The sequence below is a fragment of the Leptonychotes weddellii genome, chromosome 15 (genome assembly GCF_054177405.1).
Source record: "Leptonychotes weddellii isolate Sample4059 chromosome 15, ASM5417740v2, whole genome shotgun sequence".
NCBI lineage: Eukaryota > Metazoa > Chordata > Mammalia > Carnivora > Phocidae > Leptonychotes > Leptonychotes weddellii.
The window spans coordinates 475,504-499,944 of NC_138383.1; the positions used below are offsets into that span (position 1 = coordinate 475,504).

At 45.1% G+C, this 24,441-nt stretch overlaps 1 protein-coding gene across 2 annotated transcripts in view; it reads right to left on the reverse strand.

Annotated features, from left to right (window-relative positions):
- Positions 1 to 16,076: 16,076 nt before the first annotated feature.
- Positions 16,077 to 24,441, reverse strand: part of FOXK2 (forkhead box K2) — a 65,859-nt gene continuing 57,494 nt past the window's right edge. Inside the window, exons 9-10 of one of the 2 annotated variants that reach the window (XR_014140318.1) lie at positions 18,911 to 19,198; positions 16,077 to 18,433 (exon numbers count right to left, since the gene is read on the reverse strand). Coding sequence is in view for 1 of the 2 variants with exons in the window: in XM_081804178.1 (XP_081660304.1) it covers positions 19,002 to 19,198 (197 nt within the window). In the remaining variant the exon portion in view is untranslated. Of the gene's footprint in view, positions 19,199 to 24,441 lie in introns of both variants that reach the window. The other variant, XM_081804178.1, reaches the window with a different exon arrangement.

The following is a 24,441-nucleotide window of genomic DNA, read 5'->3' on the forward strand; positions in this document are numbered from 1 at the left end:
TTCAGCAGCATTATAGTGACTGTTCAACTTCTCAAAACTCATGAACATGTCGGGACATACGTCAGTTGCCCAAAGATACTAATTTGTATTTTTTGCTATTATAAACCTTTAGGAAACAGTAATCCTTGTGCACACATTTGCACACCTGTCAAATACATCTGCCAGCCTCCCTGCTGTGATTCTGTCAGTGTCTCTGCCCAGCACTGGCCTCCTCACAGCCTCACCAGGACCAGGTTCCAACACAGGCGCTGTAATCTTTGATGGAGAAAAAAGGTCTCCGATCTTGGCAGGTGGAACATTTTGGAACACCTTTGCTGGCCATCTGCATTTAGCCTGTAAACGGCTCATTCAGGTCTTTCCCTGTTTCTCTCTTGGTGTGTTTTGTCTGTTTTGTTTGTAAGGACTTTTTCAGTAATTACCCCCTGTCCTTTTTTCTACTTAGTGTTTATCTCAGTTTGAGGGTTTCTGCTCAGCTGTGTCTGTATCTTGAGTGTTTCGTAGGGCACTGTTCATGGGCTGTTCTCACAGCTCACTCATCGAAAGTGATTCCCAAGCGTGTAACGGGGCGAGGGTCTTGCCTTCCTACAGCACAGACTCGGGCTCACACCTCAGGCGGCCCTGGTCCTGACACCTCTGTCCTGGTCTCAGGTGGCCTAGCATTTTAGCACTCTTGAAAGTGGTCTGGTTTGGCAGAAAAACTATGCAGTTGGCCTATTGTAATGCCATTTATCAGTTGACCCACCGACTTGGAACACTACTTAACGAAGAACGAAGTTCTGGCTATGTGGCCCTGCTGATATGAAGCATTTTTTCTTCCAAATGGACTTTAAAGTATCTGGAATAATAGCCTAAAATAAAAGCATTTTGGTGGAGTTAACAATGATTCTCAAGGGCTGAGGGACGAGTGTGTCAGGATTTAATCAGTCTTTTCTCTCCAACATCTCTTCTTACGGTGGCACGTGAATGCGCTTGCGTCCATACTTGATTATTTGTAAATGACAGTACACTGTCCAGCTTGGAGGGGAAGATGCCCTGAGTTTTTCTTGTGTCCTTCCTGTGTTCTGTTTGGTTTCAAAATGGTAACTATTTTACAGAATTACAACTTGGGAAATGGGTATTACTACAATGTGGTTTTTATATTTATCATGCATGGGGCCTGTTGAACTTAAATCTGTAAAATTATGGCTTTCATCAAATTTGTGAAAATTTCAGCCATTATTTCCTCACATAATTCTGCTATTGGTGTCTCTCCTTTTGGGAATCAGGTACACATCTGTAACACCTCTTCTGTTGTCTCACTCACTGGTCATTAGACCTGTTCATATATTTTTAAAGTAGTTCTTCCTTTTTTTTTAATAGGGTAATTGTTATCTATCATTGACTCTCACAACTAATGACCTATCTATCACTGCCCATTCTGCTTTAAAGCCTGTAACTATGTTTTTTTATTTCAGATGTATTCGTCCGTTCTAAAATTAGTTTCTGATTCTTAGCAAAACTTATTTGCTCATTTGAGCATTTTTTCTTACATCCTTGTACAATTTATAGTGCAGATGTTGATTTTTTTTTTTTTTTAAAGATTTTATCTATTTGACAGAGAGAGACAGCGAGAGAGGGAACACAAGCAGGGGGAGTGGGAGAGGGAGAAGCAGGCTTCCCGCCGAGCAGGGAGCCCGATGCGGGGCTCGATCCCAGGACCCTGGGATCATGACCTGAGCCGAAGGCAGACGCTTAACGACTGAGCCGCCCAGGCGCCCTGATATATTTTTCCTTTATTCTGAGTAGGAGCCCCATTCATATGTCTTGTGTGTCCAGCACTTTTCGGTTGCGTCCTAGGCATCACAAATGGTACACTGTAGATACCTTGTATTCTGTTATGTTTCTCTGAGGAATACAGATTTTTTTTTTCTTGTTTGAAGCATTTAATCATGCTGAAACCGTACTGCACGCTCAGCCCCCTTTGGCAGGTGGCAGGGCGGAGGGGAGCGGGGAGCCCTGAGGCACTCATCCGGGTTTACACCACTGGGAGTGGGTGTGCAATTTTGTCAATTGGTCTTTCTGCATCTATTCAGGTGATCACATTGTTTATCTTTTATTCTGCTTATGTGAATCACATTGATTTCTGATGGTTTGACCAAGTTTGCAATCCTGAGATAAACCCCACTTGACTTGGTCATGATGTGTTATCCCCGTTATTATTGTTACTATTTAGTTACTACTGAATTCAGCTTGCTCATGTTTAAAGATGTATTGTGTGTACAAGATAACACTCGTATATAACTTAATTTTTTTTACATTGTCCTTGCCACATTTTGGTATTGTGGATTTCAGGTTAGTAATTTTGTGGTTTGGGCATTAATTTTAAAACCATTTGCTTTATGCAACAGCCACCAAAACATAAATGTACACTGGCTTCTAACCAAAGCAAAAGTGTGCCCGAGGGGCAGGGGGCAACAGCTAGTGAGATGAGATGTTCTTACAGCTCTGCCCAAGAGAAGGCCCGCCATTTCAGCCCAACCGTGGCTCTGACTGGGCCTCCCAGACACCTGCCACACTGTCTTTACATGGGCTGAAGTTCTGGCACCAGCAGGATCTTTAATGGCAGTAAGCTTCAGTCTTTTGTGTCGTGTGAGCTGATGAGACATGATCTCAGAGCCTCTCATGGGCAGGTGGAGGTAGTGACAGTCCAGGGTTTGGCCAGATACCATGGAAGATGGTGTCTCTGACCTTCAAAGCAGACCTGTGACTCCAGAAGATCACAGTATTTCCTGTTTAAACAGAAGAGGGGCTGACGTGTCTAGCTGTCCGCTTTGGTGCTGACCATGCCCTGTGTGTGCCCTCAGTAGCCACTGGATATGCCCCTTAAGATTGCTCCATCCCAGCAGACAAGAGCTCACTACTATTCCATGATTGTCTAGGTCATCTTATCCTGTAAGCAGAAATAAGAGCCGCCAATTAGACTAACTCATTTATTTGAATATAAGAACGTACAAGATGTCTTCTCAAAATTGAGACCAAAAATGAGTTACTTGTCTAAGAATAGAATTGTCTGCCCTTACTCCATGTTAAAGTCATTGTTTCTGGGCCGCCTGGGTGGCTCAGTCAGTGAAACATCTGCCTTTGGCTCAGGTTGTGATCTCAGGGTTGTGGGATTGAGCCCCATGTTGGGCTCCCTGCTCGGCGGAGAGTCTGCTGCTCCCCCTGCTTGTGCTCGCTCTCTCTCCCTGTCAAATGAATAAATAAATCTTTAAAAAAAAAAAATCACTGTTTCCTCTTAAACATCGTGCTGTCTTTTGAAGGTCAGTGCATGTATCCCAGAGGACAGCCCTCAAGGCACCTGGAGGCTGAAGCCCGCCGGCAGCCCCGTAGCCTCAGAGAGACGTCGTCGCACCCCCAGAACAGTTGACACCGTGATTCAAGAGGACATCAGGCAGCCCCCCATCTGCTTTGGGGGTGGGGAAGGGTGGAGAAGCTCCAACGAAATTGCAACCATGCTGGCGTTTGAATATAACATTGTCCTTGGTGTCCACAGAACAGGGTTCTGGAGTAGCAGCTGTGGCTGTGAAGGAACTGAGGCACAGATGCCCCACGGAGGGTCACTGTTCTGCGACGATGTCACAGTCTGGGTGTGTCTGAGCCCACGGCCGCTGCCACGGGTGCCTGGAGCTTAGGGGACACAATTGGCAGGGGAGGTGAAGGGAGGAGGTTCCCCCGGGCGTGTGTCAACCCTGGAAGCTGGAGGGTGGGGTGCACATGTCTCCATCTGTCACCAGAGTCCCCGGGGCCCTTGGTGGAGCACTACCCTCCAGAGAGGAAGCCCGCGCAGCGGCCGCTGAGACTTGTCCCTACAGGCCCCTAGCTCAATATGTAAATCGTATCCTACTCCACCTTCTTCCAGGGGAAACTGTTCGGTTTCTTTTTTAATTTTGGTAGAGTACACATAAAATTTTAACCATTTTAAAGAGTACAATTCATGGCCTTAAGTGCATTCACACTGTAGGGCAGCCGTCACCTCTACTTAGATCCAGAGCATCTTTCTCCCCCCAGAACAGAGGCCTCCCCAGCCCTGTGGACTCGCCTGTTCTGGATGTTTCTGAGAAAGGGAATCGCCATGTGTGACCTTGGTGTCCGCTGCTTTCAGCGGAGTGTTTCCAAGTTCATCCACGTTGTAAACACTCTGTTTTTACCGCAGGATCTCCAGGGAAAGGATAAATAAATAAAATCTTTAAAAAAAAAAAAAAAAGAAATTAGGAAGTATCAGTTCTCCAGCTTTTTTCTTGTTCTTTTTCAACATTGTTGTAGCTATTTAGGGCCCCTTATATCCTTAGGAATTTGAGGATTGGTTTTTCTATTTCTGCAAAAAGCCACTGGACTTATGATAGGGACTGTATTGAATCTATGCATTGCTTCAGGGAGTATTGCCATCTTAACAATATAAATTCCTACCCAGGAACACAGGAGGACTTTCCATTTATTCAGGTATTTTTTTTTTAAAGATTTTATTTATTTATGTATTAGAGAGCGAGAGAGAGAGAAACAGCATGAGAGGGGAGAAGGTCAGAGGGAGAAGCAGGCTCGCCACCGAGCTGGGAACCCGATGCGGGACCCGATCCCAGGACTCCAGGATCATGACCTGAGCCAAAGGCAGTCGCTTAACCAACTGAGCCACTCAGGCGCCCTATTCAGGTATTTGTAATTTCTTTCAGCAGTGGTTTGTAGTTTTGAATCTACAAATCTTCTACCTCCTTGGTTAAATTCACTCCTAGGTAGGGCGCCTGGGTGGCTCAGTTGTTAAGCGTCTGCCTTTGGCTCAGGTCATGGTCCCAGGGTCCTGGGATCGAGCCCTACATCGGGCTCCCTGCTCAGTGGGAGCCTGTTTCTCTCTCTCTCTCTCTCTCTCTGTCTCTCATGAATAAATAAAATCTTAAAAAAAAATTTACTCCTAGGTATTTTATTCTTTTAGTGCTCTGATAAATGGAATTGTTTTCTTAATTTTCTTTTGGATTGTTCATTGCTGGTACATAGAAATAAAGCTGACCTCTGTGTCTGGGCCTTGTACACTGCATCCCTCCTGAATTTGTTGCTCTGCTGTAGTAGTTTTTGTGTGTGTGGATTCTGTGGGATTTTCTATCTGTATAATCATGTCATCTGCAAATAGAGATAGTGTCATTTCTTCCTTTGCAATTTAGATGCCTTTTGTTTTTCTTGCTTAATTGCTCTGGCTAGGACCTCCAGAGCACTGTTGAACAGCAGTGGTGAGAGCAGATATTCTTGTCTCTTTCTTGATCTTGTAGGAAAAACTTTCAGTGTTACCATTTAGTATGATGTAGGCTGTGGACCTCTGAGTTTTTCCTGCTTGGATTTTGTTGAGCTTCTTGGCCATTGTACATCAAACTTGGGGAGTTTTCAACCTCAATTTCTTCATATATTTTCCTGCCCTTTCCTCTCTGTTCTCCCTCTGGGATTCTAACAGTATGTATAACTGTGTACTGGATGGTATCCCATGGATCCATTCCTTCTTTTCCCCACTCCCCTTCCCTCCTTTCCTTCCTTTCTCTTTCTTTCTTCCTTTCCTTCCTTTTTCTTTTCTTTCTTCTCCACCCCCGCCACCCCGGTTAGATTAGGTTGTTTTAATTACCTATCTTCAAGTTCACTAATTCTTTGTGCTGCCTGCCCAAATCTGCTTTTGGACACCTAACAAAATTTTTATTTCAGCTACTCTACTCTTCAGCTCCAGAATTTCTATTTGGTTCCTTTTTATAATTTCTCTTTTTTGGTTTCCCTACTTGTTCATACACTGTTCTGATTTCTTTTAGTTCTTTGTCCATGGTTTCCATCATCTCTTTGAGCATATTTAAGACAATTAATTTAAAGTCTTCTGTCTAGGGGTGCCTGGGTCGCTCAGATGGTTGAGCATCCGCCTTTGGCTCGGGTCATAATCCCAGGGTCCTGGGATCGAGCCCCACATCAGGCTCCCTGCTTGGGGAGCAGGGGGAGCCTGCTTCTCCCTCTTCCTCTGCCTGCCACTCCCCCTGCTTGTGCTCTCTTGCTTTCTCTGTCAAATAAATAAATAAAATCTTTTTAAAGAGAGAGAGGCACAGTGAGAGAGGGAACACAAGCAGGGGGAGTGGGAGAGGGAGAAGCAAGTTTCTCGCCGAGCAGGGAGCCCGATGTGGGGCTCGATCCCAGGACCCTGAGATCATGACCTGAGCCGAAGGCAGATGCTCAACGACTGAGCCACCCAGGCACCCAAATAAAATCTTTAGAAAAAAAGTCTTTTGTCTAGTAAGTCCAGTTTCTGGACTTCCTCACAGATGGTCTGTCAGTCCCCACCCCGTGAATGGCCACAGTTTCCTTTTCCTTTCTGTGCTTTTTAATTTTTTGTTGACAGCTGCACATCTTGAATATTGCAGCATGGTAACCCTGGAAATCAGATTCTGTCCACTCCCCAGGACTGCTATTGCTTGATGAAGGCTGTAGTTGTCCATCTGCTTGATAAATTTTCCAAACTGTTTTTTGCAAAGACTATATTCCTAGTCTTGTGTGGTCACTGAAGTCTGTTCCTTTAGCTTGTGTCCAGCTGATGTTTTGTCAGAGATTTCTTCAAATTCCTGGATCCAATGGGACTTTTTAATTAATTTATTTTAGAGAGAGAGAGAGCACGCACAGTGGGAAGGGCAGAGAGAGAAAGAATCTCAAGCAGAGTCCACGCTGAGCACGGAGCCTGATGTGGAGTTCGAGCTCACGACCCTGAGATCATGACCTAATACTATTTCAGAGGTGCCTGGGTGGCTTAGTCTTGATCTCAGGATGATGAGTTCAAGCCCTGTGTTGGGCTCCACACTGGTTATGAGCCTACTTGAAAAACAAAACACACTATTTCAGCTGCATTTCACCAATTGGATGTATTTTCATTTTCATTGTTACAAGTTCTTTTTAAATTTTTAAATTTTCTAGTTCCCCGTGAGACTTCCTCTTTGCATCCTGGGTTATTCCAAAATATGGTTTCTAATTTCCAAACATTTGAGGTTTTAAAACTTGCATTTGCTATTGATTTCCAGTTTATTTACCTGTCAGAGAACGTATTGTACATGATTTTAATTCTTTCAAGGTCACAGTGTTTGCTCTGCAACCCAGGACTTGGTCTGTACTGGTGAATGTTCCATGCACACTTGGGAAGAAAGTGTCCTGCTGCAAGACAGAGCGCTGTTAGTGACCATGAGACCAAGCTGGTTGATGCTGCTCAGAGATTCTGCATCCTTGCTGCTGACTTTCTCCTTGTTTTATCAATTGCCTAGAGATAAATGTTGGTGTATCTTTTTTTTTTTTTTTCTAGAGAGAGTGCATGAGCGGTATGGGGGTGTTAGAGGGAGAGAATCTTTTTTTTTTTTAAGATTTTATTTATTTATTTGAGAGTGAGAGAGAGAGAGAGCACAAGCAGAGGGAGAGGCAGGGGGAGAGGGAGAAGCAGACTCCCTGCTGAGCTGGGAGCCTGAAGTGGGGCTTGATCCCAGGACCTGGAGATCATGACCCAAGCCGAAGGCAGATGCCCAACCATCTGAGCCACCCAGGCACCCCAAGAGAGAGAATCTTAAGCAGGCTCCACACTCATTGCAGAACCCAACTCAGGATTCAATCTCATGACCCTGACATGACCTAAGCTGAAATCAAGAGGCAGATGCTTAACTAACGGACACACCCAGGCTCCCCTTTTTAGTTCTATTTTTTAAGCAATTCTACACCCAGCGTGGGGCTTGAACTCACAACCCTGAGATCAAGAGTTGTACGCTCTACTGATGGAGCCAGGTGGGCACCCCCAGTGTTGATATATCTAAATGTAATATGGATTTATCTTTTTTTTTTTGGTTCTCTTGGATTTTGCTTCATTTATTTTGTGTTGTCTTGGAGAACTAGGCCCTTTATCTTTACTCAACACCCTTCTTTATCTGTGCTAACTTTCCTGGTTTCAAGTTGGCTCTGTCTGGAAAGAATGTAACTACTCTTATTTTCTTTTGATCAGTGTTAGCATGATATCTTTCTCTCCAACCACTTAAATCTGTGTGTGTCTTTATATTTTAAGTGGGTTTCTTGTAAACAACATACAGTAGGGTCTTGTTTTTTGATTCACTTTGACAGTCTTTTACTTTACATTTAAACCACTGATGTTCAAAGTGATTACTGATATAGTTGGATTAATAATATCCACCATAGTTGTTACTGTTTTCTTGTGTTGCCCTCCTTCTTTGAAAATGATATGCCTAAGTATAGGTTTTTTGTTTTGTTTTTTGGCATTTATCCTGCTTGTTCCCTGAACTTCTGGACCTGTGGTTTCATGTCTGACCTTAATTTGGGGGAAATTCTCCATCATCATTGTTTCAAATATTTCCTCTGTTCCTTTGAAGAACTCCAGAATTCCTTCTGGTGTTCCCCTTACAAGTGTGTACATGTTACGTACTCATCCCGCAGTCCTTGGATATTCTCCTCTGGTTTTGTTTTTTTCAGTCTTTGTTCTCTTTTCAGTTTTGGAAGTTTCTACTGATACTTCCTGAAGTAGAGAGACTCTTTCCTTAGCTATGTCCAGTCTACTGATAAGCCCATCAAAGACATTCATTTGTGTTACAGTATTGTGTTTCTGATCACCAAACTTTCTTTTTAGTTCTTTGTGAGGATTCCCATCTCTCCATACATTGCCCATCTACTCTTGCATGCTGTCTCCTTTATCCATCAGAGCCCCTGGCATAGTAAGAATCATGGTTGTCTTGTGTCCCCAGTCTGATAACACCAACATCCCTGCCCTGTTGGTTCTGAGGCAGCTCTCTCTTCAAATTGTGTTTTTCCTTCTAGTTATGCCTTATAGTTTTTTCTTCACAGCTGGAGCTACTGTAAGGAGGCCTTTAGTGATGCAAGTGGGGGAGGGTGGTCTGTACCTCCGGGGTCAGGGCTCAGTCTTCTGTGAGCCTGTGGCTCTGCACTGTGAACTTCTCGCGTGTTTCTCAGCCTTCTCCCCGACTCAGGTGGGGCTGAAGGCTACGGTGGGCTGGAGTTGGGTGTTTCCCTCCCCCCAGGGCAGTCAGGCCGATAACACTCTAGCGGGTTAGGCCCTATTAGCGGGGTTTCCCTGAGAAGCTGCTTTGGTGAGTCTCAGAATAGCTTTTCTCCCTCCCCTTGCTTCTTTGGTATTTCCTGTGAGAACCCGGTTGAGCTCCTGCAGCTCACACACCCCTGTCCACACAGAGCCTCCTGCAGTTCGTCAGCTCGAGGTGAGGTTTGCCTAGCCTGGCACTGGCTCCCAGAAACAGTGACTGTTTCTGCACGGGGCTGTGCTCAGGGAAGCCACTCCCTGCATCGGCCACCCGTCTCTCTGGTCTTGGGGAAGCCATTTGCTCCGGGGCCCTGGGGCCTCCCCTCTCCTGCAGATCCAAGAAAGGCTCTTGCATTTTCAGTGTTCAGCTGTTTACTTGTTAGGACAGAGTTGTAACTTCCAAGCTCCTTACATGTGGAAAGTAAAACCAAAGTCCTTGCTTCCTTTATTTTGAGGCTCTTGTTAGGAGCTTATACCCTTAGGGATGTTAAACGTGTCTTGGTGAGTTGACCCTATAGCATTATGTAATGTCCTTGTTTATACCTAGTAATTTTCCTTATTCTGAGGTCTGCTTTGTTTGATATTAATACAGCCACTCCAACTATTTTTTTGATGTGTTTGCATAATACATCTTTCCCATCCTTTTAACCTATCCATATCATTTAAGGTAAGTTGGGCCTTATTATTATTTTTTAAAGATTTTATTTATTTATCTGACAGAGAGAGAGACAGAGAGAGCAGGAACACAAGCAGGGGGAGTGGGAGAGGGAGAAGCAGGCTTCCCGCAGAGCAGGGAGCCCGATGTGGGACTCGACCCCAGGACCCTGGGATCATGACCTGAGCCGAAGGCAGAGCTTAACGACTGAGTCACCCAGGCGCCCCTGGGCCTTATTTTTGATCCAGTCTGACAATCTCTTTCTTAATTAAAAAATTTATTATTTAAGTACAGTGGACATACAATGTTATATTAGTTTCAGGTGTACAACGTAGCGACTCAGCAGTTCTATACATTACTCAACACTCACCACAGTAAGTGTAGTTACCATCTGTCACTATACATTATTTTTTTTTTTTAAAGATTTTATTTATTTGACAGAGAGAGACACCGCGAGAGAGGGAACACAAGCAGGGGGAGTGGGAGAGGGAGAAGCAGGCTCCCCACAGAGCAGGGAGCCCTATGCAGGCCTTGATCCCAGGACCCTGGGATCATGACCTGAGCCGAAGGCAGTTGCTTAACCGACTGAGCCACCCAGGCGCCCTGTCACTATACATTATTACAGTATTATCGACTATATTGCCTATGCTCTACTTTTCATCTTCATGACTTAGTTTATAACTGGAAGTTTGTACCTCTTAATTCCCTTCACCTATTTCACCCATTCCCCCACCCCCTCTGGCAACCACCAGTTTGTTCTCTGTATTTATGGATCTGTTTCTGCTTTGTTCATTTGTTTTCTTTTTTAGAATCCATATATGAGTGAAATCATACGGTATTTCTCTTTATCTTATTTCATTTAACATAATACCCTCTAGGTCCATCCATGTTGTTGCAAATGGCAAGATCTCCTTTTTTTATGGCTGAGTAGTATTCCACTGAAGATATATATACCATATCTTCTTTATCCATTCATCAATCGATGGTGACACTTGCGCTGCTTCCATATCTTGGCTACTGTAATAATGCTGCAATAAACATAAGGGTATATATACCTTCTCAAATTAGTATTTTTGTTTTCTTTGGGTAAATAACCAGTAGTGGAATTACTGGATCATCTGGTAATTTTTCTATTTTTAGTTTTTTGAGGAACCTCCATACTATTTTCCACAATGATTGCACTACTTTACATTCCCACCCACCTCGCATGAAAGTTCCCTTTTCTCCACATCCTCACCCACACTTGTTATTCCTTGCCTTTTTGATAATAGCCATTCTGACAGGTGTGAGGTGATCTCATTGTAGTTTTGATTTGCATTTCCCTGATGGTGATGAGGAGTGTTATTGATGAAGGATAGTTGGAAGAAATGCAGGCATGGACAAGGGGCCCCACCCTAAGAGAAAACCACTGTTAAAAGGATTTTACACCATCCTGGAAGGAGCCCTCCACCCTTTCCCACTTGAATGGACAAAAACCTGAATGGGTGATGCATCTGGAGGGTTAATCAGATTAAACTGTTTTATGGGCTGTCAACAAGCCCATAAAAACCCTCAGACTTAGAAACTCCGGTAGCAACCCCATCTCGGGTCCCCTCCCTCTTTGGGAGCTTTGTACTATCACTCAAACTTTGCTTTGCTGCCCTCCACTCTTCATCTGGTCTGCCTCTTCATTCTTTGTTTTTGTTTTTTTTGAAGATTTTATTTATGTATTTGACAGAGAGAGACACAGCGAGAGGGAACACAAGCAGGGGGTGTGGGAGAGGGAGAAGCAGGCTTCCTGCTGAGCAGGGACCCCGCTGTGGGGCTCAATCCCAGGACCCTGGGATCATGACCTGAGCTGAAGGCAGAGGCTTAACTAACTGAGTCACCCAGGCTCCCCAACCTCTTCATTCTTTGAAGCAGCATGACCAAGAACCACAGGCACTAAAGGAAAAGAAATCCTGTAACATTTTCATGTGTCTGTTGGCCATCTGTGTCTTCTTTGGAGAAATGTCTATTCAGGTTCTCTGCCCATATTTTAATCATACTATTTTTTGATGTTAGGTTGTAGAAGTTCTTTGTTTTGGATGCTCTTTATCAGATATATCATTTGCAAATGACCTCTCCCATTCAGTAGGTGGACTTTTTGTTTGTTGATGGTTTACTTTGCTTTCCAGACTTTTATTTTGTAGTCCCAATAGTTTATTTTTGTTTTTCTTGCCTGAGGAGACGTATTCATAAATATGTTGCTGTGGCTGATGTCCAAGAAGTTACTGCCTGTTTTCTTCTAGGAGTTTTATGGTTTCAGATTTCACATTTAGGTCTTAAATCCATTTTGAGTTTATTTTGTATAAACAAAATAAGTATAGTACAAGAAAGTGGTCCAGTTTTCCCAACACCATCTGTTGTCTTTTCCCCATTGTATATTTTTGCCCCCTTTAACTGGGTTTATTTCCTCTCTGTTCTTTTCCAATGATCTATGTGTCTATTTTTGTGCCAGTACCATACTATTTTATTATAGCTTTGAGGAAGATCTTGAAATCGGGGATCGTGATACCTCCAGCTTTGTACTTTCTCAAGATTGCTTTGGCTATTTGTGGTCTTTTGTAGTACAATACAAATTTTAGGACTTTGTTCTAGTTCTGTGAAAAATGCTCTTTGTATTTTGATAGGGATTGCACTAAATCTGTAGATTGCTTTGGGCAGTAGTATAGACATTTTAACAATATTGGTTCTTCCAATCCATGAGCATGGAATATCTGTCCATTTATTTGTGTCATCTTCAGTTTCCTTCATCAGTATTTTATAGTTTTCAGAGTACAGGTCTTTCACCTCCTTGGTTAAATTTAATATTTCTAGGTTTTTTATTTTTTAAGATTTTTATTTATTTAAGAGAGAGAGTACAAGCAGGGGGAGAGGCAGAGGGAGAGGGATAAGCAGATTCCCTGCTGAGTGGTGAGCCCTACATGGGTCTTGATCCCAGGACCCTGAGATCATGACCTGAGCTGAAGTCAGACACTTAACCAAGTGAGCCATGCAGGCGCCCCGGTATTTTATTCTTTTAATGCATTTGAAAATGCGACTGTTCTTTAAAATTTCTGACAATCTCTTTTAATTGGCATGTGTAGGCTGTTTATATTTAATGTAATTATTGATGATTCTGCCATATTTTTTGCTTAGTTCATTTTTTTCTTCCCTTTGGTTTTATGTTCCCTGCCTCCTTTTGTATTTGGAACATTTTTTTGCATTCCATTTACTTTTTAGCTTTTTGTTATATATTTTAGTGATTGCACTACTGATTACAATATTCAAAGTAACTTTTCACTCTACTTCAGAATTCATGTTTCACCACTTCAAGTGAAATGTAGACTTTATAAGTAAACCTCTGCCTTCCTCCTTTATATTGTAATTTTGTCAATATAACATTTGCATACACTGAAAGCCCTGAAAGACAGTAATTGTTACATTGCAAAGTCAGACATCTTTTAAAGAACTTGAGAGGAAACATTAGTGTATTTGCCCAGATCTTTCCATTTCTGCTGAGCTCTTTCTTCATTGCTGAAGTTCCAAGTTTCTCTCTGCCATTTACTTTTTGCCTGAAGAACTTCCTTTAGCTTTGCCTTCTGAGAGCTCTGCTGGTTTAGGACTCTTAGTTTTCCTTCATCTAGGAATATCTATTTCATCTGTATTCCTGGTATTTTCTGTGGATATAGTATTCTAGATGGATGGTTACTTTCAGCCTTTAAAAGCTATCCAGGCATATGGCCTCTGTGGTTTCTGATGAGAAATCTGTAGTTATTCACATTGTTGTTTCTCTGTATATGAGTCACTTTTCTTTGGCTGCTTTCAAGATTAAAAGTCTTCAGTTTCATTAGTCCATGGTGTTTTGACATGGTTTTCTTTGAGTTTAACTTTTTGGGGTTTACTGAGCTTTGTGAATCTTTACATTTGTCTTTTGTCAAATTAGGGATATTTTCAACCATTTTGTTAAAAAAAATTTTTTTTTACACCAATGTCTTTCTCCTTTTGCTGGGAATCCAATTAACACATCCATTAAATCTTTTTATATTGTCCCACAAGTCCCTGAGACTCCATTTGTTTCTGTTTCCAAATGTTTTTTTCTGTTTATCCACTGTATTTTTCACTTTAAAGTTTATAACTTTTGGCTTATTTCAAGAGCATTTGCCCTTCTTTAATGGAGTATGGTTATAATAAAACATTTATATAAAAGCTCTAATATCTTTTTCTGAGTATTCCAACACATTTAAGTTGACATATATTAACTTTCTTTTCCCTTTAAAAACGTTCCTGGCTCTTCGTAGGTTAAGTAATTTTGGATTGTATTCTGGACATTTTTAATATTATGAGACACTGAGTCTTATTAAAATCCTTTGGAGAATTTTTTTTTTTTTTTAAGCAGGCAAATAATCTATGTTCAGACTGCACATGCTGATCTGCTCTGGGTGGGCTCTGGTTCTGGTATCCATCGTTTTCCAAGAGCTATTTGGGTCTATGCCTGTGTGCACCACCAGGGGCCAATTGATATGGTAGTTCAGTTAATACAGTCTCTACTTTGTCAGGTCAGTTCCAGGCACATGCAGCTCAGGGTGAACCCAGGGTATCATGTGGTCTTTAGGGGATCTTCCCATATTTCCATCTTCCAGATACTCCTTTTCCTGGTCCTTTGGCTAAAGAAGTTCAGGTTTTGCCTCCCTGTGGTGCTGCACACTATGACTGGGTCCAGCTTGGGGCCAAAGTTGAGGCCCCAAGGAAGGAAAAACATCACAGGGATTCTGCGCTCCACACACACCCTCTTTGGAGTATATGGGTGTCCCCTTTCCCAGTTCCTCTTGGCTGAGTACTGTGTGTCCAGAGCCACTGCACGCAGCCAGTGCTCTGCCAGGTGGAGAGGGAGGTGTCCCTCGGGTACTCTCTCGTTTGCTTCTAACATGCAGTTCCGGTATTCAGGCTCCCCAGGAGATACAAGAGGGAAAAATATGGGAAAGTCATCACCATATTGGTTGTTACTGGAGTTTTAATCCCCCAGCCCCAATCTGCCTATTTATTTTTCAGAGAACTGGGATAATTGCTTTATTCCGTTAAGGGTTGTTAGTTGTAACCACTGGGAAGATCTAGGGCAGAGTGTGCTTACACCATGGGGACCTCTGAAGGGCATTTCCAAACTCAGGAAATTTGTACCCACAGGTTTACCCATCTCCTCAGAGGTCACCTGAGGCCCTGGTTAACATCTGGTGTGTTGCTGTGGACAGAAACGTGGAGGGAGTGGTTAAGTGTAAGTCTGTTTAGCACAGCATTTCCTAGAAACCTGAGTGCCGGCCAGTGGCACCGTGCACTTACACCTCCCGGTTTATGCCAGAACTTACTAGATGGTGACTGCAGGTAGGTTCACAATGTGCCCTGATGTCTTCATTGCAGATGAAACGTGGCCCTAAATGGGGGCCTACCTCTAATTAGCAGTGCTTTTGCTACAGGGGAAGGCCTCCTATCAGTTAGTGAATTGTTTCCTTTCTCTGAAGGTTCCTCTCTTCATCTTTTTCCTGGACAAAGGTAGCTTATCCTCTAGGATAGCTGTCACCCCTGTTTTGACACAGTTTTAACTTCAAGGTGAACCTAATGAATTACCAGAGTAACACTGCCTGAGAGAAGGGGGGCTAAGGCTGTACGCATTTTAAAGCATCTATTAACACAGCGTGGACAGCAGATCTAAAAAAGCCCATTACGATTGCTTCCTTCTGCAAGGAGAAATCGTCTCTCAGCGTAGGAAGGAAGCCCCCTATGAGCTCTGTCCTCAAGCCCTGAAGTGCCGCTTCACTGAGCTGCCACAGGGCCTTGTGCCATCCTTCTTGGTACTCCTCCTTCCCCTGCTGCCCAGGGTCAGCAAGCTCCAGGGCACCAGAGCCCACATCACGGACTTTCTGGCAGCTGGATGGTCATCGTGTTAGAATGTGGAGCTTGCACAGCCATGTGCCTCTTTAGGTGAGACTCATCCCATAGGAGGATAAATCTCAGTTGTTTGCAGTGATCTTGATTCTTAGGTTGAAGGCAAGGTCTATAGAAGAAATGACAGCAACAACCACAACCTCAAATAGGTTTTAAAATGGCACTGTCACAGATAAAAATCAGCAAGACTCCATTACCACTGCCTGTGACCCCCCGTGCCTCTACCTTGTGCAAACACTTCTCTTCCCTTCCTAGTGGCAGAGCTGACACCATGGTCAGCACAAACCGTTCCTTCGTACATCTGTTCCAGTGCTCTAGACCTTTGGCATGCTCAGAGCACAAGTTTAAAAAAAAAAAAATGCTTGCCTCAGTTTATCAAAATGACAATGATACTCTGTATTCAATTAAAATTAGTAAAAATATTTTATTTAATTTCAGGAACTTGGTAATTTTAAAATTTCAAATCTTTGCACACAAATCACCACTGTACTTTCTAGGGTTGCAGAGGTTAGGACTTGAAGATTGTCACTTACCTCCTTGTGTCACACAGCACAGAGATCCCAAGTCCTGGCCCTGCCCCGCCCCTTCTGACCATGACTCAGGGTCTGTGCTGCTGTTCTAGGGAGGACGGCGAAGGTGGTGTCTTTAAGGAGCTCAACTGTTCACGTGGAGACTAACGATGCCAGAGTAAGATGGATCCACAGTCATGCCCAGACTCCTCAGAACATGCCTGTCATGTGTCTCACATGTGAGTTTCTCTTGTGTTTTTGTATGGTTCAGGGCAAAGCTGTTGAAGTTTCTAGTCCCTTGGGGGGGCTTGGAAGTTTGGCAAAGATCAAAGCAGAAACCTCTTGAAATAAGACATTTAGGAACTGCCGGTGAACAGCGGAGAGTTCAGTGCTACGTGTCTGTTGATGGGCACCAGGCATCAAGCAGGGTAGAAGGGACACAAGCTCAGTGACCCTGGGTGTTTTGAGGGCTCTTGGAAACTCAGAGCTAAACTGAACATTTTTAAGAGCCTCTGGGATACGGCTGTTTGTTAATCCATGTTTTCCTACCCTTTCCTTGATATTCTTAAAATACCACGTGCCAATCAATTAGCCAACTGAACGAGGCAACAAGAAAGAAAAGACCTCAAGCCCTCTGACAAAGGCACACACCAGCTACCTTACACCAAAAAACTAGCCTCCTCTCTTTTTTAAAATTTGAGAACTGGATTTTTTTTTTTAAATCTACAATCCCAGCAGAAATCCCTCCAGACCCACAAAGTATCTGTGTTTTAGGCTCAGAAATAACCAATCGGTGGACTGGGCTTAGGGAGAATCTACCCATCTTTCTGGATGGTGACAGGTACACAGCTGTGTAGACACATCTCCAGGAAGACATACGATGCATGTGCCCAATCCAGTGTTCCCGCTGGGGCAGTCTTGACCACTGTCCAGAGCTCAGGCAGGGCCTACAGTAGCCATGAATGGCAGGTCTGGACCACTCAGTGGAGCGACCTGACCCTACATAAGACACAATGCAATCCGAGTTATCTTGCAAATTGCAAACCTTCTGAGTAAAAAGACAAAAATATACATTCCAAGGTATCTGTAAAGTGCCTGGAAGATGCAGATTGCCGCCCTGAGGTGCTCCAATCCATCCATGCTTCAGCTTGCAGCTTAGATTCTGCTACTGTCACACGCGTGGTATCGTTCACATGATGGTTTTGTTTTTATTTTTTAAATGGCTGAGTTATAAATCCAGCTAGTGTGCAGTAATTTCATAATTTTTAATATGCATTATCTGCGATAACATTGTGACAGCTCCATACTGTGGGTTGACACACAATACTTAGAACAGATTTATCATATTTGGTCTGCAGGTAAATAATGTTTTAAAATTGCCTAAATATACCATTCTGAGCCGTTTCATTCCACCAGGAAAATACAGGGTTTTTTTCCTCTCTTTAAAAAAAATTAAATACCAAAATAACTACATTTAAATAAATAACATGATGATGATGACATTTAAAAGTTCACAACAAGGCCAAAGCCCTCACCCCTGGAACACTCCGGAAAAGGCCAGCGGTTTTCTTCTGGGGCAGTGTGACTGAGGCCGGGTGGGGCCCCTACTGCTCACGGTCTCACCTTTGTTTCCTTTCGTCTCACTTTTGTTTTTTGTAGGAGAGAAGTCAGCTTCAGGACTGCTTCAGTTCTGAGAGGCTGAGGGGGATTTCCTGTTACAAACCAGAGAAGGACCTGGATGTTTCCAAGACCCTTGTGTTAACATGCAGCTTCTGAGCCACCCCAGCAACTGCTCCCCACGAACCAGGCAAACCACAGCGTCATCACGTGGACAGCTGGTTGGATGACGGCTCTGTGCCTAGAACCGGTGACAGTGACTAGCGAACATGCCACGGAGAGACCTGTGACACTTGTCTGAAAAGGGTGTGTGGTATAAGACCGAATCTTTTTTCCAAATGAAGTAGGAACAGTTCTGTTGTTTTAAACACACACAACACTTAGGAGGCTTGTTTTACTTAGAGTGGAAAATTATGCAAGGGACAAAGTCAACACAAAGGAACAAACAACAAAAAGTAGCAGGAAAGAGACCCAGTTAAGTGCAGCTCCACGAGTCCAGCAGTTCTTTCAGTCATGGTTAACATGCGGCCCAGCATGGGCATCCATCTGTCCAGTCTGTCCGTCCGTCCTAGATGCATCCGGCACCTGCTCTAACACGGAAAACCTGCAGATGTCATCAAGTAGCTCCATCTGAACGTTAACAGGACAGACAAAAGGAAATCATTCCATAGGCTGAAAACAAACAACAAAAACAAAACTACATTGTTTCTTTTCCCCAAATGAAATCAACACGAAAGGTCCTGTGTGATTCCAAAATTTCCAGAGTAGAAATGGAGCGATCGGAAATGTCAAAGACCCCGTTATTTTGTAAAGAAAGTACACCTCAAAATATTCTAATTCCACATGTGAACAACAAAATACTGTCTCATCTACCAGTGCCAGCCCCAAGGGTCCTGGGAGGGCGGCGGGGACAGTCCCCGCCCTGTCCCAGCAGCTCCGCTCTGGAGTGACAAGCTGAGCGCGGGGTGGGGAGACACTGCCGGAACCAGGTTTTGTTGCATGTGGTTTTGTTCAGGTGTGACTTCTGTCTTTTAGGAGTTTTAAGGCCACCTGGGTTTTGTGTTTTCAGTGCTGAGGTGAAGTCCAACCGCAGGGCCCTCTACCCACCGAGACAACGCGCTCCGAGCGTCGGTGAGTGGCAGTGTCTCCTTTTGGCACCACAGAGTTGATACTAAAGTAAGAAAAGCTGTCCCAGTTGCTAGTTTTGGACACCTTTCTCCCTGCCGGCTGCCGGCGGCGTGTCCACACTCAGGGCGATGACGATGCTCTCGCCGTCTTCCGTCTTGACCCGCTTCAGCTCTGGCTGCTCCGTTTGGTCGCCATTCTGGCGCTTTGTGGGCAGGGAGGCCGACGCCGAGGCATGTGTTGCCAACATGTGCAGAGGACTCGCCACTGCTGCAAAGAGACAGTGAGTCAGACCCCATCTTCTCGGGTGCATCCTTGTCCCCTATCAGGCCCCCAGGGGACCCCAGGCACCCACTGGTCCAGGCTCTCTGCCCGAAGGGTTGGCTACTGTGTGGGACTGGTATGGCCCGCAGTGGCCAGGGGCACAGGTGTCTGCACTGGACACCTGGGGAGCAGAAACGCTAGAGCAAGTTAGCAATGGGTATTCTCAATGACAGCCAGCATCCTGATTACTTGAAACAGTGTGTACCTTTCAGAGAACTGGGGGGGGAGGCCGAGGCCCCTCGTGCCCCCCACCACACTGGGCGCTCCTGATCACTTCACACACAAGGAGGGGAGCAGGCACGTGGCTCAGGCTAACAGCTGCAACAGGGACAGCCCCGTGTCTGTGCCAGGGAATACCCTTCGGAGCCCCGTGAATCTAGGAAGTTTACAAGCAAACATGTTCCCATAAGCCCCTGGGCTGGCTTCCCGGCTTCTCCTTGGTCCCCACCTCCACTGCCAAGCACTTCCTCTCAGCTCTTCATCACGGGCCAGCATGGGACTTCTCTGGCCCTCACCTGCCCCACGCTGTGCACAAGCAGGTCAACGCCAGGAGATGAAAAAAGAAAGTGCCGCTTCCTTAAAGCGTTAAGACAAGGCTGGGTTGAAAAGGAAGGCCTGGACCTCGGTTGGGAAGCGGCAGAAGTGCCAGCCTTGTCAGTGTCCCAACGTGAGGTACGTAAGTCCTGATGCTACCTTCAGGCCCCGCCTCAGACCAAACCCCGGAAACAGCCCGGGGTAGCAGAGATGAAGAGGGAAGAAGACAGACGGGGGAATGTGTCGTGGAGTGGAAGTATCAGATGAGCGCAAGGTTGCCCTGGTAACTTGGAAGGAAGGACGGACTTGGGCTACAGAAAGGCAAATCAGGAACTCAATGCAAGGCCAAGGAGAGCAGCCCCAACCCCAGGTGCCTGGCGACGGATTCGTCCAAGGAAGTGCAGGGGTGCCAGAAGCTGGGACGCAGAGAGGATGGAGGGGATACACAGACTCTGCCTGACCAGGGGGCTGGCACAGGGGCCGCCGGGGTGAGCCAGGGGCACGGAGAACAATTCTGCAGGCTAGAGCTACCTTTCTTGTACTTGACTCAGGAACCGTCCTTTGGACAATCTCCACGCCTCCTCCTCACACAGGGGCCTCAGGCATCACTGCCGTGTGGCCCACTCATAAGACAACACCTGTCCTACCTGATTTTTTCCGGACGAGCTACAGACAGCCAAGGTCTTCCAGATCTCGGCCACCTGGGTGACCTCATATGCTTCATCTGCCAGGCTTGTCAGCTGGCTTTGTGCTAAGGCCCCTTGTGTGTGACACATGGGGCTGGAGAGAGAGCAGGGCACTAATAGGCTGTGAAAAGACAGGTGTTTATGGTGAGAGCCGCGCCCAGGAGGGGTACTGTCACGTTCGACCTCAGGGGGAGTCAGCATGCCAGATTCAAGGACTGTGCCACCCTCAACACGCATGCCCCATGAGTACAGACTGGGGATGACAAACAAATGTGAGCAGGCGAGTACAGAGGGTCAAGTGCATGAGGTCATCTCTGGAAGTCCTGCAGAGCACCAGCCTCAGACACGGCGGCCCAATATGTGCTTGGAGGCGCAGTCGCCCTGTCCACGGCTCACAGCAGCAGGGGTGAGGGAGAAACACCGCCCCCTCAGGGCAGGCACCTCCACCCTCCCTGCTTGAGCCCTCCCATGCCCCTCAGAGGAGTTGGGGGCAGCCCCTCCTGCAGACCAGCTGTGGGGAAACACAGGGCAAAAGGCCACGCTGGTCAAGCAGGTACTCTGCTGGTTCCAGATACAACCCTGCAACAGAGCACAGCACGCAGGCACGAGGACACGGGCACTTGCACCCCCATGAAACCTTTCCACCTCCTTAAAACCTGGCAGGGCCAGACCCCTCGCAGCTGGACCTCAAAGCAGAACAAGCTGGAGGACTGGAGGCTGTTTTCTGCAAGAAGGGGTGACAGCCGCGAGCACGAGGGAGACTCTTCAGGACGACAAGTGAAGCGTTAGTCCGGGACTTCTCCTTTATGGTCACCAGAGAACACAGTCAGCAGAGTAAGGTGACCTTTCCTCTTGACACCCCTGCCCCCCTGACAGAGGCCTAGGGTAGCAGTCTCAGCAGAGACTGAGTGAGTACCTTTGGCCAGAACACAGACCAATGGGGGAAGAGAGGCTGAGGAATGGTCAGAAGCACGTTTTCTGGGAAGCAGGTCGAGCAGCCCCAGAAGCTGCCAGGAAGAGGATCCATCACGCACTGGCCCAGGCCTGACTTCTATATTCATGCTCTGATACCAAAGCAGACAAAATCTCCAAGTAAACTACAAACAACTTCCCTGACAAATACTGACACAAATAACCTCAACAAGACGTGAGCAAACCAAATTCAACAGCATATTAAAAGGGTTATACACCATGACCAAGTGGGATTTACCCCAGGGATGCAAGGGTGATTAAACTACAAAAAAACCAAACCAATGCAACACACTGCATCAATAAAAGAAAAAACCCGTGATCATCTTAACACAGAAAAGCACGTGACAGGGGCGCCTGGTGGGGGGGCTCAGCTGGTCAAGGTCCAACTTTCCGCACAGGTCGTAAGTTCAGGGTCGTGGGATTGAGCCCCGTGTAGGGCTCCCTGCTCAGTGGGGAGTCTGCTTGAGATTCTCTTTCTCCCTCTGCCCCCTCCCCCACCCCCACCCTTGTCTTGTGTGCACGCTCTCTCTAAAAAAAAAAAAAAAAAAAAAAAGCAAGCATGTGACAGAATTCAACACCCTTTCATGATAAAGCTACTCAGCAAACCAGAAAGAAGGATAACAACATAATAAAGTCTGCAGATGACAACCCACAGCTAACATCGGCCTCGATGGTGAAGGACAATGCTCTCCCCTTAAGGTCAGGAGCAGGACAAGGATGCTTGCTTTTGCCACTGAGATTCAGCACCTCGCTGGAGTTCTAGCCCTAGCAATAAGGCAGCAAAAGGAAGTAAAGGACATCCATATGGAAAAGAAATAAAACTATCTCTACTGGAGAGGACATAATCTTTGTATGTATAAAATCCTAGCAAATCCACACAAGAAAAGAAAACCCCCTAAACCAAAAACTATTACAACTAATAAATGAATTCAGCAAAGCTGCAGGGTACAGTATCAGCAGGCAAACACTGGCTGTATTTCTATACCTCAGCAATGAACAACTTCAAAAGGAAATTAAGAAAACAATTCCAAAGGAATAAACTAGGAAGAAATTTAAGCAAGACTTTTACACTGAAACCTACAGAACATTGCTGAAAGAAATTAAAGACCTAAACAAATGGAGACGTCCATGCTCACAGACTGAAAGACGTGATATTCACCCTGCACTACTACCTGGAGCAATCTATAGGCTCAGTGCAGTCCGTATCAAAATCCCCAATGTGTTTTTTGCAGAAATGGAAAAGCTGATCCTAAAATTTGCATGGAATTGTTAGGTATCCAGAATAGTCAAAACAATCTTGAAAAAAAAAAAAAAACAAAGTTGGAGGACTCATACTTCCCAATTTCAAAACTTCCTACAAAACTGTAATAATCAAGGGCGCCTGGGTGGCTCAGTTGGTTAAGCGACTGCCTTCGGCTCGGGTCATGATCCTGGAGTCCCAGGATCGAGTCCCGCATCAGGCTCTCTGCTCGGCAGGGAGTCTGCTTCTCCCTCTGACCCTCCTCCCTCTCGTGCTCTCTGTCTCTCATTCTCTCTCTCAAATAAATAAATAAAATCTTTAAAAAAAAAAAAACTGTAATAATCAAAACTAGCTTTGGCATAAGGGCAGACACGAAGATCAATGAAAATATAACGGACAGAAACAAACCCATATATCTGAGGTCAAGTGATTTTTCTATTTTTTTAAAAACAAATTTTTTTATTTTTAATTTTTTTTAGATTTCATTTATTTATTAGACAAGAGAGCACAAGCAGGGGGAGTGGGAGGCAGAGGGAGCAGGTGAAGCAGGCTCCCCGCCGAGCAGGGAGCCCAACACAGGGCCCAATCCCAGGACCCCGGGATCACAACCCGAGCCAAAGGCAGATGCTTAACCAACTAAGCCACCCAGGCTCTCCAGTCAAGTGATTTTCAATAAGGGTGACAAAACCATTCAGTGGGGAAAGCACGGTCTCTTCAAATGGTGCTGGGACAACTAGGCATCCACATGCCAAAGAATGAAGTCAGGCCCTTACCTCACATTATATACAAAAATTAGCTCAAAATGGATCAAAGACCTAAGCATAAGAGCTAGAACTATATAGCTCTTAGTAGAAGAAAACATAGGGGTAGGTAGTCATGACCTCGGATGTGGCGATGGCTTCTTAGCTAGGACACCCCAAAGCACAAGACACAAAAGGGAAAAGAGATAAACAAGACTCCACAATTGAAACTGGTGCATCAGAGACACTATCAGGAAAGTGAAGTGACAAAACCACTGAACGGGAGAAAATGTTTGCAAATCACGTATCTGATTAGGACCTAGTATCCAGAATATATAAAGAACTCGTATAACTCAACAAAAAATAGGCATCTGTTTGAAGAAAACATACAAATAACCAAGCACATGAAAAGATGCTCAACACCACTAGTCATGAGGGAGATGCAAATCAAAACCACTGATACCTGGGGTGCCTACGTGGCTCAGTCCGGTTGAGCCTCTGACTCTTGATTTCGGCTCAGGTCACGATCTCAGGGTCGAGGGATCAAGCCCTACCCTGGGCTCCACGCTCAGTGGGGCAATCTCCTGGAGATTCTCCCTCTGCCTCTGCCCCTCCCTCCACTTTCCCGCTCTTAAAAAACAATGAAAACAACAACCACCACCACACTGATACCACTTTACACCCAGTAAGATGGCCTTGAGGGGGAAAAAAAAAAAAACTAACAGAAAATACTAAGTGATGGTCAGCATGTGGATAAATCAGAACCTCACACATCATTGGTGGGAATGCAAAATGTTGTAACCGCTGTGGCAGTTTGGCAGTTCCTCAATAAATTAAACACAGACTTGCCATATTAATGAGCAGTTCTACTCCTAGGTTACAATCCCCCAAAATGAAAACAAGGACTCAATGCATATACACGAATGTTCACAGCAGTACTATTCACAACAGCCAGAAGGTGGAAACAACCCAAATGTCCATCAGCTGATGAATGAATCAACAAAAATGGAAACCTAC